A 17,731-nucleotide genomic window follows, 5' to 3' on the forward strand; every position below is an offset into this window, starting at 1 on the left:
AGCACACATACATAATTGCTAAAAATTAACATCATTCTAATAAGACACACAATACTTGTTTAGAATAGAATTCTATTCATATTTGGACCAATTTACAAATAGAGAAAAAAAATTGTAGCTAACTACCCTATTAAATTCCAATGATGCAGCAACAACATTTCTTAAATGTTAATGAAAGCACACACAACAATATCAATTCAAAAATGTTCATGTATATACAAATCTATTGTGCAAAATAAGCATCCTATATTAGATCACCTTCTGATTGCCAGCCCTTAGAGAAAGCCTATCAATAAGATAAGTGGCAACAGCAATTTTTCTTTCAATCATATTTTGTGATTTGAAGTTTTGTTTGTATGAATCTCGAATATTACCTATGTAATCCTGCACAAACACATAAAAAGATTCTTTACATCATAGCATTTATTGGATACAAACCAACAAATGTCAATTTAATTATTTCAAAAATGATGACCAAAATTCAACAAGCATGAGAGAAGAAAATTACCTTGAGCATTCTTGCCTTCTCATACTTCTCCAAGTCACTCTGACCTTTTCGAGAACTGCTAGCATCCAAAATTACATACTTGAATTCCTTGAGATTGATTGAATCATACCAAAAAGCCAACCATGTGACAGTTCTATCATGTCTGACCTCCTTCCACCTGTAAGGAGGAAATAGCCCCAAAAACATACTTAGAACCAAGAAAAAAACTTCACATGTTTAGCAGTGAACACCAAAACTAGATATCATTGATAATGACAATTAGCAATAGATAACACATATTGTATAACCTGTGGCCTGGAATTGGGCATTCTGGAATAGGGGCATCCTTCCCAATGTTAATAGTAATATCCTCTGGGTTAATATACTTCTTCAATTTACCCATCTAAGAATAGGTACAAAAAAAATTTATTGTTGTGGTACTAACAAAAGATTTAGAAAGAAATGATAACCACCAGCAAAAAAATTCCAGCCCTAAAAATCCAAAAGCTTTTCAACATTTAGCATATCAATTTTTTGAAGTATATAAAAATCAAACCTTTGGATGCTCTCCCCGACCACAGAACAACCCAGGGGGTTCAACTCTGAAATTGCCAACCTACGACAATCCAAATGAAAAATCTTCTTCACTAGAAAGGCAAATGAAAAGAAATGTAAAAATAAGATTCTGTAGTAATTCTACTTATCACTAATAAGAATGAATTGTAGACCTTTTGTTTCACTCCATCCACAATAGCCCACATGTATTTTTCCTCTTCTTTTAGCTTTTCTTCTTTCAATTGCTTCTTTTCCTGTATTAACACCACAATTTTATAAATATATGCTAAATATTCAAAACATAAAAATGTAACAATAAAATGTTTCAGATTTTGATGGATAAGGTGTATCTAAGCTGCATATAAATTCTCCCACATGATACACAATGCTAATAGCAGTTACATCTAAATCCATAAATAATCGTCCAGTAATACCAACAATAAGTAGAGAATTGATTGCAACTAAACAATATATTTACACAAACTTGCAATCCAAACCAATGGATTGGACAAAAAGAATATTAAATATAAAGAGTAATGATAAAGGATGATTGAAGACAATATATATTGAACATGATGTTCGAACAAATAAAAAATATTGTATAAAATGGAATGTAATGTCCCCACTTTGAACTATAATACGATAATAAATAATAATAATAATAAAATTAAAATACAAAAGAATAAAAATAAAAATTTAATTAAAATGTAAAAGAATATAATTAAAATTTGATTAGAGTTAATGAAGGGTCAAAAGGCATGAAGTGATAAGTTGCGACTCCCCCAAATATGAGGTATAAAAGGGAGAAGAGAACTCATTTGAAGAGGGGATAATTGGGTAATCAAAAGTGCAGATCTGATTTAAATAAGAGGAGTAGATATGATTGTGAAAGGTTGTGTCCCTTTCAAAGGGCAGAAATAATGAAGAGTTGCACTCATTCAAAGAGTGTTAAGGGTGTGTCTCTTGCCAAAGGGCATACGTGATGAAGAGGTATGACCTCTCCCTAACATGGAGAGATATAAAGGAAAAAATTCAAAAGCACCGAAGGACAACACCATCGATCCAGATAGGAGGAAATAATTTGCATAGGCCAGCAAGTTCGGGTTTTAGACAAAGCAATACTCTAGCGACTCTTGTCATGGCAACATCATTTTGATTACTTACTAGAATCGTATCTATATGCTTTTATGATCCACAATCATAGAATTACAGCCATAAAGGAACAATATTAAATAGCTTCATAAATCATAAGACAATTGGCACAAATAGCAGAAGCAGGGTAATATGATGAATATTGATTTACAATTAATGGTAACTTACACAATCAAAATAATACTATCTCAGCAATTAATAATAATTTCACACAATGAATACAAGTTGTGTATAGTAATATGAGAGGCTATGTAATGAATCATGGATTCTCAAATCATTAAGAACATACTGATAAAAATATATAGTATTTAAATCAGAATTACAATGCTCACTTGTGAAAAAGGGAATGAAGGTGTGGTGGAGAGATGTTAGGAGAGACTTGTAAGTTGGCTGTCCTAGAAAGACTCTACAGGAATCTAGGACCTTGAGGATTCAAGCAATCTGGTTACAGCCTCATCCCTAACCCACAAGGTAATCTAGCCATGAAGAAGGTTGATATACGAGGAGAACCGTAGAGTCACCAAGTGGAGCAAGAAAGTTGAAAGAAACAACCTCTCTCGGGCTTGGGTAGAGAGACTCTACAGCAGGCCTCATAGTATCCTCCCCTACTTCATGTTTACATAAATTAGAATTCATGTCATGATGTAAAACCTTCATGCTTATTCATCAAAGGAATGTATCTATTTGTATATAGTTTTATTATCATGTGTGGGAATCTATATTTAATCTTTTGTTTCTAAGTTGACAAGGTATAATCTCTAACCCTAACTTTATAATTTTCTGATTCATAGGACAAAATTTAGAAAGGGACATTACAAGTGGTATCAAAATTTTGATCCTACCATCCTATAGGTTAAAGATAAATCAATGAATCATTCTACTCAATGAGAAGGAATCTAACAATACATTTATGCTCCGTATTTACATATATTCATGTGTATGTTTTTTTTTATGTGTATGCTTTGTGTTTGTGTAAATCTATATGTATGCTTTGAGTATGGTTCATACTTGATGTGTTCACAACATATCTACTCCGTGTATGCCTATGATTACTTGTGCTTAAAAATTCTAAAAATGGTCAGTATAAGACCCCTTGATGCTTACAAAAATGTATGATTGTAGAAGTCATGCAAGGAAAATCAAGTCACAACTAGCAAAGAATTATTTCATCAAATGGTTAAGTCGCTTCTTCGGTGTAAAGTTTCGGCAATGATATATTAGAAGAAAATGGTGACCGACATCATAGAAGTGCACTCAACGATTCTGAAATATATGCTTAAATACACAAATAGAATTCATGTATAGTCAACTACAAACTTGGTTGCCAAAGCAAACACATGGCAACATAAATTAAATGATTAAAGACAGTCTTTGAGCAAACGAGGAAATCAAGAAATACACAACTGAGAAAGTTCAATTGTCATGCAACCTTTCCAAATCAAAAAGAAAATATTATGGGTTTGTTCATTCCCCTTCTCATGAGGAAGCCTTGACATGTGTTGAAGGTGTAAATAATGATGATTGTTGGAATGAGATCTGATCATACTAAATCGATTGAAGGCAACATTGTTAATTAAAAATTTGCTTGTTAAATAATATAAATATACATTGATTCACATTAAGGTGGTCCTCAAAGCATAAAAATTTGTTTATTAGTTATTCACTATAAATAATAGAAAAGTGACTTATAAAATGACAACACTTTGTTCGAAGCAAGCATCGGTTAAGACAAAGACAAAAGGTGGCAATTTGTTTAAGGAGTTATTACAAAAATGGCAATGATTAACATCAAGTATAGAAATTAATAAGTAAAGAATACAATTGTTCACAAAGGGCTGCGATCAATGAGTAGAAAGATGCCTCTCTTAGAAAGAATGCATCCATTGTGAAAAGGTTTTGCCCTTTAGTTTTATATGAAAGATTTAAAAGGGATATATATATATATATATATATATATATATATATATATATATATATATATATATATATATATATATATATTTGAAAGGTGTAAGAAGTATTGTATGGTGTGTTTGAATTGTTGTCATATCTAGATGTTGTCATTGATGGCAAATAAGAGACTTGATTGCACACAAGATATCAGGATCCAAATGTTGATGATATAGCGTTAGTCGGTCTCCTTCAAGCCAACTAAGAAAATCCAAATGTGTGAATGGCCTATCAGCCTTACACATTTTGTGTTACGCTTATCTATTTAATTATGCCTTATACCTTATTCGATATGCATGATTAATAAGCTTGCTAATAATATTCGATATGTGTATAAACTGATTGGTCATTTGTTTTTTAATAAGGAAAATCAGGTTTTAAGGGACCCAAAACCTACTTACATAACGAGAAGATAAGCATAAAATAAACTAGAGAGAATAGGACATAGAAAGAAAAGCTGCAAAAGACCTGCAGAGAAAACAACAACTAAGGAAAAGGACAACAAAAAGCCAACGAGAGACTGGCAACCAAAGACCAGATTACGTATTAGATAAAAAACTTTATAGACTCTTCCGCGTCCTTAACCAGCATCATCATATCCTTAGCAGCTTCTCTCAGGTCTTTGTTATCCTGCTTCTGATGGGTGTCTTTAGCCTTCATCTCCAGATCGCTAGTAGTCTTCCTTGTTCTTGGTCTGGAGGATTGAGGAGCAGAACTGGTGGCTGACACATCGTCAATGATCACCATCTCTTTGTTCTGCTTGTTCTTCTCCAGACAATCAACTAGGGCATTCATATTTTGAGACGACACCTTCAAAACCTCCAGGCTATGCTCCATAAACTTCTTCAGGGCCTTCTCAATTTTAGTAATCCAGTTGATAATAATTTCATTATCAACCTCTCCCTTATCTTTGTTGGTTCTGATCACATCTTCAAGATGCTTCAAATATCCCTTAATCATTTCTTTTTCCGGCCAATCCTGCATTTCTTTTTCATCATCTGCCTCACTGGTGTCCACCTCTACATCCTCTTTACCTGTATTGGTATCCTCAATCAAATTCTGAATCTTACAATCCAAATCTCTCTGTTTATTCTGAATACTGGAGATATTTTCAATCACCCATTTCTAGCAGTGTTCAAAATGGAATCCGTCATTTCCATACCCTGAGTAGAGCTCATAGACCTAGGGTTAACTTCCCCCGTAGTGTGCTGAGCTTCATTCTTGCTATTCGAGACAAGAGGGTTTGATTCAGGCTCTTCAAAATACTCTTTACTCTGCACCTTCTCCTCATCTCCCGCAACCTCTTTCTTCTCACTCTCCACCTCATCATCAACTGCCTTCCCCTGTTCCTCCTCTGAACCAGCATTCACATCCATGTCATATTTAGCTCCATCACCAACCCTTCCTTTCTTATGAAGTGGAATGTTAGATGAATTTTCGTCAGTCTCAGAACCATCATGACCTTCTTAAATGTGGGCATTTGCCACCAAAGGATCTTCCCTATTAACCGTAGCTCATAAATAAGCAGTATGAGACCTTGGTGAGCTATAGGATAGGATTTGGGTTTTTTGGTATGGTCGGCCAAGTTATCATTCAAGGAAGAAGATAAATAGAAAGGCACAGAGATCTTAAAACCATGGTGGAAATGGTTTAGGATAACAAAATGATAATTATAAATCTTCGAAAACCTTCCATCAACTGTTAAGTATTCCATTAAAACCCTTAACATCTTTTGCTAGAAGGATTTTACCTGATGAGGGAGATAATTAAAGATACATTATCCTTCTTGGTGAGCCGAACCCTCTCTTCATCACTTTTAGGGAAGTTCTTGATATTTGTTAATATTTGTTAAGTAGTTGACTTATATTGAAAGTCGCCACCCTTCATTGGGTCATGATTCTTTGTAGGGTGTAGACCCTTGGGGAAGGGTCACCCTTGATGGATATAAAGGAGATTATATTTATCCTCCTTGGTATCAGATAATACAACAAGCAGATCGATATTCTACAGCAAACAATCAACGAACACATATAGAAAGTTTGATAGCTACAACAATTCGATATCATAGTCATTTGATATCCATTCATTGCAATCGACATTCATTTGTGGCAGAGTAAATTTCTAGTGGCAGTCCATATTCATTCGTGGCAGATCATATTCATTATGTGAAAAAGTGAAGTCATCTTTAGGTAGATTGAATATCCACATCAGATCGAGTTATTACATCAGTGCAGTTCAGATTTCATGTATTGTTGTATATGGTGATTTATTGATATCATCCATTGATATCAGATTGTGATCAAAGTACAAATAAAATTTTAAAATTACCTGCTTATTCAAATCTGATTGAAATTTAACATGATATCAGAGCAAGCTTCAGAAAAGATCAGATCAGATTCATAGAAGCAGGGTTATCCTCCATTATTTCCTTCAAGTTTGATTACATCTATCAACGTTACAATGGTGAACGGACTTAAAGTTGAAGATAGACTTGCGGGTGCATCAAACTTCATCTCTTGGAAATTTAGAGTTATGCTTTCCCTAGAGGAAAATGAATTAGCCGAATTCATGAAGAAAGCGATACTGGAACCAACCGAAGAGGATGAGAAACTTCAATGGAAGAGAAAGAACACCAAAGCAAAGAAAATGTTGGTTGACTCTGTAAAAGATCACATTGTGCCAATTATCTCCAAGTTGACAACAACATATGACATGTTCAAGACATTAGAGGAGATGTATAAGATCAACAACATGAGTTGATCTCTTGCATTGAAGCAACAACTTCACTATATCAAGATGACGAAAGGAGAATCCATCATCTCATACTTTGTGAGGATTACTGAATTGAGAGATCAACTCTCTACCATTGGACACACTATAGATAACAAAGAATTAACCATGTTGGCACTTAATGGTCTCCCTTCATCATGGGAGTCATTTATACAAGGGAAAAGTGCAAGATAAAAACTCCCTAAGTTTGATCGCAAAAGAGAGACTACATTCAAGAAGAGTCAAGATTGGCTATGAGAGGCATTGGCCAAAGCTCTACAAATGAAGATATTCCTATTCTTGTCTCTCACTCCTCAAAGAAGGGTAAGAAAGGACATTTCAAAACGAAGAAAGATAAGGAATCCAATGGTGCTCCTACATTCAAAAGAAGGAAGAATATTTCAAAAGTTCAATGCTTTAGATGTGACAAATATGGTCAGAATGCAAAAGAATGTCCAACTAGGCCTATGCCTCAAACTTCCATTGTGGGTGTTGGTGAGACTCTTCCACAAAAGGATTTAGATGGATTCATATTATATTCAGTCCTTTCAAGTAATGTGCCTACCAACCACAATACTTGGTTAATTGACAATGGTGTATCTCACCACATTATCGGATTTAGAGGACATCTAAATGATTTGGTGGATAGAAATTCAAATGAACAAGTGATCATTGGAGATGATACTAGTTACTCCGTGAAAGGAGTTGGGAATTCCTCTCTTCGCTTAAATTTAGGCATTTCCTTGCAATTGAATGATGTACTATTCTTTCTGGGGATTAAGTGAAATCTTGTCTCCATATCAGCCTTGGAAGACAAAGGATATTGAATTGCATTCATAGATGGCAAAGTCCTTGCATGGCCAAAGAAATCAAACATCAAGACAACTCAAGTCATTGGAGTTTATCATGGATATCTTTATAGACTTTGCGCTCATCCTCCTCAAGCCTTGCTTCATGACTCATCAAGTAGTTGTGAGATTTGGCATAGAAGATTGGGTCTCCTTCACTTTCATGCACTACCTACAATGGAGAAGATGGTTATAGGCCTTCCAAAACTCAACCAAGAGCATGAAGGCACTTGCAAAAGGTTGCGCATTGGGTAAAAATACTAAAAGCACATTTCATAGTAGTGAAAGTATATCCAAATATATTTTGGAACTCATTCATTTAGATTTATGTGGTCATGCGTCTATTGCATCCTTGAGTGGATTCTTGTATTATGTTATTTTTATTGATGACTACTCGAGAAAGACTTGGATCTATTTCTTGAAGAGTAAAGAATCTAAAGAGGTACTTATGAGATTTAAGGAATTCAAAGCTCAAGTAGAAAACATATACAGGAAGAGGATCAAAGTCTTGAGATCCGATAATGGAGGAGAGTACACCTCTAGTAACTTCTATAATTTTTGCATTGAAGCTGGTGTTGTGACCTAATCACACATCACCTCATCCTAGATAGGGACCCCCTAACTTTTAGGCCCTTTTGGTCATTTGGTCTTGGTTTTTTGTGGGTTTCGATGGCAATCTCATCAGTCTCTCCACTTTGCAGGTGTTCGAGGGTCATTTTGATTTAATTTGCTTTTCGTTTGAATGAGTTTGGTGAAGTGTAGGGCCTATTTTGTCTTTTTTTTAGCGTTTCTGCCTTTTGTCCTAAATTTTAGGGGTTTTTGTTAGGGTTTTGGAAAAACTGAACATACGACTGGAATCAAAACCCTTCAAGGAACCTCCCATTAAAATTTGAGCCAAAACGGAGCAACTTTCTATTTTTTAGAAAGTTACTATTTTTTAGGGATTTTATTGAGTCCCAGAATTTCATCATTTTGCCAAAAATCAAACTTACTGTTTTTAGTAATTTCTATTTTTAGAAAGTTTCTATTTATAGTAAGTCATTCTTGTTTCCTTTCTAGGGATCTAACACTGACATTTTAAAAGTTTCTATTTTTGGAAGGTTTGTTCTAACAGGAGCATTCGAGCAAGGTGACAAAGGTCAAGCATTTGCGACTACTTCTAATTCTGGAAAGTCAAAAAGCAGACAGTGAGAGCCAGAAAATATTTGAGTGCTGGAAGCCCATTCCTGAAATGGAAAGCTCAGGAAATTTGTCTCTGTTTGGAAAATCATCCCAAATCCTTATATGGTGGTCTGATTCAGAAGAAACTTAAAAAACTTCATCCAAGTTCAGAAGAGGCATGAAATGTTGAAATTCCTCCCCTAAGGCAAAATTCTGCCCCAAGCCAAGGACAAGCGCCAAAATGAAGAGGTCATGGAGGATTCCACATTCAGTGAAATTCCCCCACAAGTAGAAATTTCGCCCTAGAAGGCACCAAGGCCCCAAAACCACCCTGCCATGGAAATCATGAAAAATGTTGAAATCCTTGCCTTGTGAGATTGTGCCCTAGGAGAAGGGAGGGAGACTTGTATGAAATTGTTGTGATAAGTTTTGAGATAATAATAGTGAAAAATTGTTCTCTGATGGTGTCCACTTAAGTTATTTTTTCAAAACTTGCATGGTTTCACCTTCCTCACTTAGAGTAGAATTTTATTTTCTCAGTTGTTAGATAAAATGCTTTGATTTCAATGGATAATGTAATGGTGTATGATGAATTTCCATGGTTCATACTTTTTGCATCTTGTTGATTGTAAGATGCAGTGTAAAGTTAGCCTGGACCCCCAAATTTATGCTAAATTTGATTGTGAATAGTCATTTGGATTGCGCCGTGTTGAGTATTCAAATGCACTTTCTCAATGTGAAAATCCTTCAACATCATCAGAAGATTGCACCGGTTCTTGCGGAGTTGTAGTTGATCTTGGCAAAAGATAGCTTGGTTTATTTGGAATTTGTCCACCAAAGAATTAACTATTGATATCACTGCCCTTAGGAGTAGATTTAGATCCTTCTAAACCATTTCCCCTTTAAATTCCTGTTCATTCCAGTTGAGTTTGTTCAAATCAAAAGCATCACCAAATTGCTATATCTGATGACGAAGTTCCACACCACAACAAAGAAGTGAAAGAATGATGCAAACATAAGGCCCCTTGGGTAAACAACAAACCCATCAATCAACTCAGTTACGTCCACGCACTAGAGGAACCTTAGAGTTAGCCATTTGAACTTTTTGTGCAATCTTAGCATATGGACTAATTTTGATCAAGAGAAAGTAAGGTGAGCGTTGGTAACTTTATTTTGTGTTCGACATTGTCATAAAATATACGTCAATAGAATTGGTGCTAGAAGGAGGGAACAATTTCATTAAAGGAGAAACTTTATTACTCAAGGAAGAAGCTATGACTCAAGATGGTGTTGCCTGGCACTAGAAGTTCACCTCCTGTTTTGCAGCCTGGTTTGGGATTCTGCGATCATCAGGAAGATATCATTGCTGACATAGCAGATTTTGCTCAAAGAATAAGCACAAGCGAAAAACAATACAACGAAATTTGACTGGTGTTATGAGAAGAACGAGAGAAGGCCGTTGAGATTGCTGTTGAAATTGAAAGAGATTTGCTCAACCAAAGGTTTCCACGTGCTCCGCACCTCCGGTGAACCAAGAAGCTGGAGCATATTAATACATTCTCACCAGAAAGACATCAAAGGATTCTACGATCTACTCCAGGAGCGAAGGAATTCCAAGAGCTTATATTCAAGCCAAAACATGGGAAGAAAGAAACCGCCTCCACAAGTCAAGGTTCACCAAGTGTTGAAGATCTTACTTGTTTGTTTCAGACTCCACCACCGCAACGGCTGATACCAAGAGTAGCTAGTGCAAGTATTCAGCAAGGACCCATTCAAGCACCAACACCACCAGCAGTTCAACAACAACTGGCACCTGTAATGGCACACCAACAACAACAACAACAACAATAGCAAGAAGCCCCGAGAGTGGCTTGGCATCCCGTAAATGCTTTAGCGCTTGCATCTTTTACCACGTATCATGACATGCCAAATAATCCAGATCATTTTTTCACCAAAATAGAGATATCCAGCATGAGAATGTCACTTGTCAGCTATTTCCATATTAATTGGGCGAAGAGGCATTCTATTGGTACATTTATCTGCTTGTGGACTCCATTGGAACTTGGCAATAGATGAAAGATGCATTCTTGGCAAAATTCAAGTTGCTTGTTTCCCCAACAGAAGTGTATCGCCAATTCATTGAAGTAAGAAGACAACAACAGGAGCCGATTGGCGCCTTTAACAACAGATTCTCGAGAGCTTATTCTAGGCTATGCTCGCCATACAATGTGAATGATGAAGCAACTATAAATATATACTATGCAGCCTTGGACTGTTTCACCTCTATGTTGTCCAGCAAACCAACCCAAATGATCTGAAGACGGCCTATGATGAAGCTTTCAAGATTAGCCTGCAATCACCTGCGACTGCTGCAAGAACAATGCCTTATAATCCACAAGTTGGCATAACAAATTATCTCCCTACTATGAATCCAGCTCCTGCTCCGGTGAATCAATTAGTGCCTCATCTAGGGGCCCCAATGTCACAAGCTCCGCCATCGCAACCAGTCTATCTACAAAACACAACCACTCCATCCTGAACTCAAAAGAAAGGGACGAGATGAAGGAGCTAATAGAACAAGTGAAAAGGTTGTCTACTGAGGTGACTTACCTTAGAAATCAAAATGACCAGATGCAAAGCATGCAGAGAAAATATCAATTATACCAAGGAGGCAATAGAGGGTATCAGAATAACCCTCCAAATCGACATGAAAACCATCAAGGACATGGCACCAGGCATCAAAATAAAAATCATAGTTTTCAAAATAACAATAATAACCAAGGGTTCCATAAGAAAGCATGGAACACAACACCAAATAATGGGGGTGTGCCTTCACCGCTAGACAATCCGCCACCCTTTGACAACAGGCCGACAAATAGAGTATTCCTTGCAGAGGCTGCCCTGTCAACTTGGTGCAAGCTTCACAATACAAGTCAACATTCTGAGCTACAATGTCATGAATTCCTAGTAGCTGTTGATATTTTTAAGCAGGAAATGAAGAATTCTGAGGGTCCTTAAAATCCTCCTCTGACGGGATACGAGATAGCCCTGACACAAAGATATGACCAGGCCTTGATTCTGGAGGATTTTAAATTCCCGCCTAAATTTGAGGAGTATATGCTGCCATGAGGATCTTACAAAATCCCACCCACATCAGTGAATGGCGTTGTGGAGGCAACAATATATCAAGAATCATCAAAAGTTTCACCTGACAAACCTTTGGTCAAAGATGGATACATTTTCCCTCCGCTGAATAATAGTGTTCTAGTGGAAGCGATTGGCGAGGTCCAAGCATTTCAAAAATCAAATGGAAATGCCGCTCCAAGGGCGTATCAAAGAAATTATCGGAACCATAAGCCACTAACATCATCTATCCCTCCGAATAATTTCTCAACTCCTCCAAATCCCAATGCCAGTAATGTTCCTAGTCCTTTGAGGGATTCACCAGAGTACAGGCAAGCAACTACTCCTCAGAGTGAACGAGTCCAACCATCCGTACAACTTGAAGAAAGGAGACAACAAGATAATCCTCCCAGGGAGGAGTTGAAATGATTGAGCTCTTATGTTCTGGAAGAATTCAAGAAAATCAAGATAACCTTGCCTCTGTTTGAACTAACAAAAATTCTTGAAGTAAGAGATTCTCCGTTGGAAGCCTAAGCAATGCTCTTGTATCAAGAAATGCCCCGCAAGCCATGGCAAATGTTCAAAGGAATGCTCCCAACAAACTGAACCTGGCATCAAACACAAACGTTGTTCAAGACGTGCCACAAATCTTTTCCGATGCATTTGATGCTCTGCAGCAGCCCTCAAGCTTTATCGGAATGGTGCAGAATTATCCCTATGCTCCACAACAGCAAAATCTTACAACAATTCAACAGGCTCTACAAAGTACCCCTGTAGTAAAGAAAGAAGAAAAAATTCAAGAGGTTAGTGAACCTATGAAGCCAACTTTTACTAAAACCATTCAAGCACTGGCTACGGGTCAAGGTTTACACTAGGAAGTGATGAGTCAGGAATTTAACAATAGTGGTGAGAAGAGAAGGAGGCCCACAATTTGTTATTCGGGAAGGGACGAACTCGCTCCTTTCTTTGTCTCTGTCAATATTTTTGGCAAGCTCTTACACAATTGCTTGATAGACTCTAGCGCTTCAAGAAATGTAATGCCATTGGCAGTGTGTCAGAAACTAGGATTAATGCCTCTACATACATACAAGGTCACCCAACTTGACAAGAATGAAGTACCCATTGTCAGAGAACTCAATAACATTCACATGCAATTGGTTGCCAACCCAAGGGTGCAGAGTTGTATTGATATTTCGGTTGTGGATATTACAGACGAGTATGGCATGTTTATGAGATTGGTCAAGGAAGTTGAATGGATATATCTCTACTAACTTTTCCCACATGTGGCTTCCATGGAAAGGTGTTCCCAATCAGATCAAAATTGATAGCACACCCAAATTGTGCCTGAAAATCACTGAATATGGAGAAGACAATGAGATCCTATTTCTAGAGATTGATTTGGGTACCTATAGGCCCAAGGTTGAGGAAGTTTTGATGTTGCATGGCTCAACAAAGATTGAGCAGAGGGAAGAGATGCCTAACTCCATAGAGATTCTTATTGAAGATGATCCTAAAGAACACCTGAGTGGAGGCAAGGATATGTTTGATAGCTTTAGAGATTTTGTCCTAAGGAGTGTAGAGCAAGAGACTTAGTTAGGTAGATGCATTGGCACTCGTGATCTGTTGCTACCCATTTGGTGCAGAATTCATAATGCTTTTCACTCAGAGCTTACCTGTGAAATGTGCAAACTTGCTATTGAGCAAGTAATGAAGGTGGTCCTGCAAAACCCACCAATGGAAAGTATTGCAAAAACCAGTAATGTTGGAGCCTATCCCTAGGTAGTTCTGGGACTTGAGGATGAAAAAACAAAAATTTCTCAAGAAGAAGAAAAGAAGAAAGAGGTCATTCAGTCGCCCCAAGTTCAAAATGCTGATCAAATATGGACCTTAAGGTTCGATGGATCCAAATCCAAGAATGGGAGTAGTGCTAGAATTGAACTGATTATCCCAACTGGAGAGGCTTATCTGGCTACATACAAACTACAATTTCCCTACCCTAACAATGTGGTCGAATACGAATCATTGGTCCATGGATTGCTCCTTGCAATCCAGAAGGGTGAAAAGACCTTGCATGTGCTAGGAGATTCACAAATTGTGGTGTGGCAAATAAGGAAATTATATGCTTGTAATGACAAAAGGTTGTGTCGCTACCTTAACAGAGTATGGGACTTGATTGAGAGTTTTGATGCATTCATCATCAAGACGATACACAGAGGTGATAATGAGGCCCTAAATGCATTAGCTCAAGCAACCAGTTCGTTGGAGCCCCTTGCCATGGAAGGCTTGAAGAAATTTATAGTTGAGTTAACTTCAGTTCACTTCGTGCCAGACAATGTTACAAATTTCCAAGTGTTCGAAGATGATAAACACATTTTAGACTTTCTTGCAAACTCAGATGTGTTTACGACACAAATAATTGATGAAGAGTAACTTGAAGAAGCAGAGTTTGATGCTGACGGGATAATGAACTTGAAAACAAATGCTATCCCTCATGGAATTATTGAGTTGGAAAGACTCTTTGATCCTAATAGGTTGATCAGGAATCAAACTACGGAAGGTAGTGAGTATGAAGCTGTGAACCCAAGAAAAGATGGACAAACAAAGAACATGTTCAATGGGAAAGTTTGTACCCCATAATAAAAGGAAGGAATTTTGAAAAACCTGAAAGAATTCTCTGATGTTATCGCATGGGGATACAAGGATTTGAAAACCTTGGATACTTCTCTTTTCACCCACACAATTCCACTGAAGCCAAGAAGAAAGCCTTTCCGACAGAGATAGAGGCCTGTGAATCCATTGCTAGAACCACTCAGTTATCAAGAAGTTAAGAAACTACTCTCAGCAAGGATAATATTTCCAGTCAGGCACTCAACGTGGGTTGCCAGTTTGTTTCCAATAAGGAAGAAAAATAGAGAAATAAGGTTATGCATAGGCTTCCAAAATTTGAATTGGGCTTCTAAGAAGAATAATACTCACTTCCATCTTTGGACGAGGTGTTGCAAATTGTTAATGGCTCTCTAATGATGTCCTTCTTGGACGGATACTCTGGATATAACCAAGTTTTGGTGGAGGAAGAAGACAGTTTGAAGACAACTTTTACCACCAAGTGGGGCACCTTCTCCTACAAGAGAATGCCATTCAGCTTGATCAATGCAGGAGCCACCTTCCAGAGCGTGATGGACATTGCATTTCGTGATTTAGTGGGAAAATGCATAATAATTTATATGGATGATCTCACAGTGTTTTCCAAAAGAAGGGAAGATCATGTTGATGATCTGAGGAAAATATTCCAATGATGTAGAAGGTATGAGATATCTTCGAATCCCAAGAAATGCATGTTTGGCGTAATTGAGAGGAAGCTTCTAGGACACATTATTTCGTAGAAAGGAATTTCTATTTATCCAGAGCGCATCGAGGTTATTTCAAGGATTGGCCTGCCTGCCAATCAAAGAGAATTGAAATCATTCTTTGGTAAGATTAACTTCGTCAAGAAGTTTATTACTGGATTCACTGAGATCATGAAGCCACCGAATGACATGTTGAGGAAAGGAGGAAAGATAGAATGGACAGCTCCGACAAAGTAAGCAATTATTAATGCTCCAATCCTTGTCATCCCTGATTATACCAAGTCTTTCTATTTGTATTCCTTTGCTTCAGAGCATACTTGCGCAATAGTTCTCACTCAGAGAATTGAAGAGAAAGATGAACATCCAATTACTTTCATGAGTGCTTTGTTAAAGGATGTAGAGCTAAGGTACCTGAACATGGAGAAACAAGCCTATGCATTGGTCAAGGGTGTTAATAAATTCAGGCATTATTTATTAAGAAGCAAGGTGTTTGCCATTGTTCCTAACACGGTAGTGAAGACTTTATTCATGCAAAATGAATTGGGTGAAAGAAGAGGCAAGTGGGTCACCACGATCCAAGAATATGACATTGAAATACAGCCAATGAAGATAGTCCAAGTTCAAGCATTAGCAAAGACAATTGCCACAACAAGACCTGGACTAGTGCAACAGACATATGTTCTTGAGGAGGTATCTCCTAGAGAATGGTATGACGAAGTTGTTTACTATTTACTGAACCACAGATTCCCTTCGCATTTGAATCCTATCTAGAAGAGGGTGTTAAGGATGAAGAGCTAGAGATACATGTTACAAGGAGTTGTGTTGTGCTATACAAGAAAAATCATGAGGGGATATACTTAAGATGTGTAGGAAAAGAAGAAGCCAAACAAATTATGGAGTATTTTCATGGTAGATTTGAGACCAATCACGGAGGTGGTTTGGCTACAACACATCAGATTGCTAGAGCAGGATATTATTGGCCCACAATGTTTAAAGATGCATACAAACATGTGAAAGCATGTCACATGTGTCAGGTGACCGTTGTTCGAGAAAAGAACCCTGCTATGCCACTTTAGCCAACTGTTGAAGTGAGGCCATTTGCTCAATGGGGATTGGATTTTATTGGAGCAATCAATCACCCTTTTTCAGCTTAGCATAAATACATCCTTATTGCATAAATACATCCTTATTGCTATAGACTATTGCACAAGGTGGTCTGAAGCCCAAGCCCAAAAACTATGCACTTGTGATGTAGTAATCAAATTTCTCGAGGAGATCATTATTACAAGATTTGGATGTCTGCACGCCTTGGTGTGTGAAAATGGCCCTGCATTCTCATCATTGAAGTTTTCTAATTGTGCCTTTGAGTATGGAATCATATTGAAATTCTCTTCTAATTACTATCCCCAGGGAAATGGGTTGGTGTAGTCAACAAATAAGAATTTGTTGAGTGCTATCAAGAAGTTGTTGGATAAAAATCCCAAGGATTGGCATACACAGCTACATTTTTCTCTTTGGGTAGATAGGACATGGATGAAGAACTCTTTGGGAACATCTCCCTATCATCTAGTCTACGGACAGTATCCAATGTTCCCCATCCAGCTGAGAATCCCAACTCCACAGTTCCTGCAAGAATATTTGGATGGTGAAGATGCGGTTTAGACATGTCTTTCACAACTGCTACACCTTGAAGAGAAAAGGGATCAAGCATTGGATAACTTTGCAAAGCATCAAGGAGTGGTCAAATGGTGGTTCGACAAACAGGCCAAAGTCAAGTGTTTTAGGATTTCTGACTTGGTTTTGTATTGGGATAAGGCCCACGAAAGAAGAGGTGATCATGACAAGTTTGATAAGTTATGGATGGGTCCTTATCAAATTTCCGAAATCCTCAGAGATAATGCATTTCAAATTAAAGGCATTGATGGGGGAGGATGTTCCATTGCCCGTCAATGCGCAATTCCTTAAGCATTATTTCCAATCATAGGTCTCCCTTTGAGGCCTACTTTGTACTATATTAGATTAAGTTTTCTTTCCCCCCTGTGGGTTTTGGGTTTCTTCATTTTGGTTTGTTGTGCTTCATTTGCTTTGGGTTTTGCTTTGGTTTTCATTTGCAGCTTTCAGTGCCGGTTCCCTCGAGCTTGTTCGCTCATGTGGTTTTGCTTAGGTCTAGGGTTTTTGGGTGGCCTTAAAGTGTTCAAAGTCTCTATTTGTTGGTGGGGTGGTGATGTTGTTTTGCCTATCTTTTCCATGATACCCGGACCTTTGCTCTGAGCCATTCAGATCTTTTAGGAGAAGTTATGGTTGGTGAAAACTATACATCTTGCTTCAATGCCACTTGA

The 17,731-nt window shown here is 37.4% G+C and overlaps 1 protein-coding gene across 1 annotated transcript in view; it reads right to left on the minus strand.

Moving 5' to 3' along the window:
- The window catches only part of LOC131031601 (DNA topoisomerase 1 alpha), a 69,956-nt gene that overhangs the window by 3,431 nt on the left and 48,794 nt on the right, over positions 1-17,731 (minus strand). Inside the window, exons 5-9 of the mRNA XM_057962757.2 lie at positions 1,216-1,296; positions 1,044-1,103; positions 796-890; positions 509-665; positions 259-384 (exon numbers count right to left, since the gene is read on the minus strand). Of these exons, the coding sequence (XP_057818740.2) occupies positions 259-384; positions 509-665; positions 796-890; positions 1,044-1,103; positions 1,216-1,296 (519 nt within the window). The remainder of the gene's footprint in view (positions 1-258; positions 385-508; positions 666-795; positions 891-1,043; positions 1,104-1,215; positions 1,297-17,731) is intronic.

This window comes from Cryptomeria japonica, chromosome 2 (assembly GCF_030272615.1).
Source record: "Cryptomeria japonica chromosome 2, Sugi_1.0, whole genome shotgun sequence".
Lineage (NCBI taxonomy): Eukaryota > Viridiplantae > Streptophyta > Pinopsida > Cupressales > Cupressaceae > Cryptomeria > Cryptomeria japonica.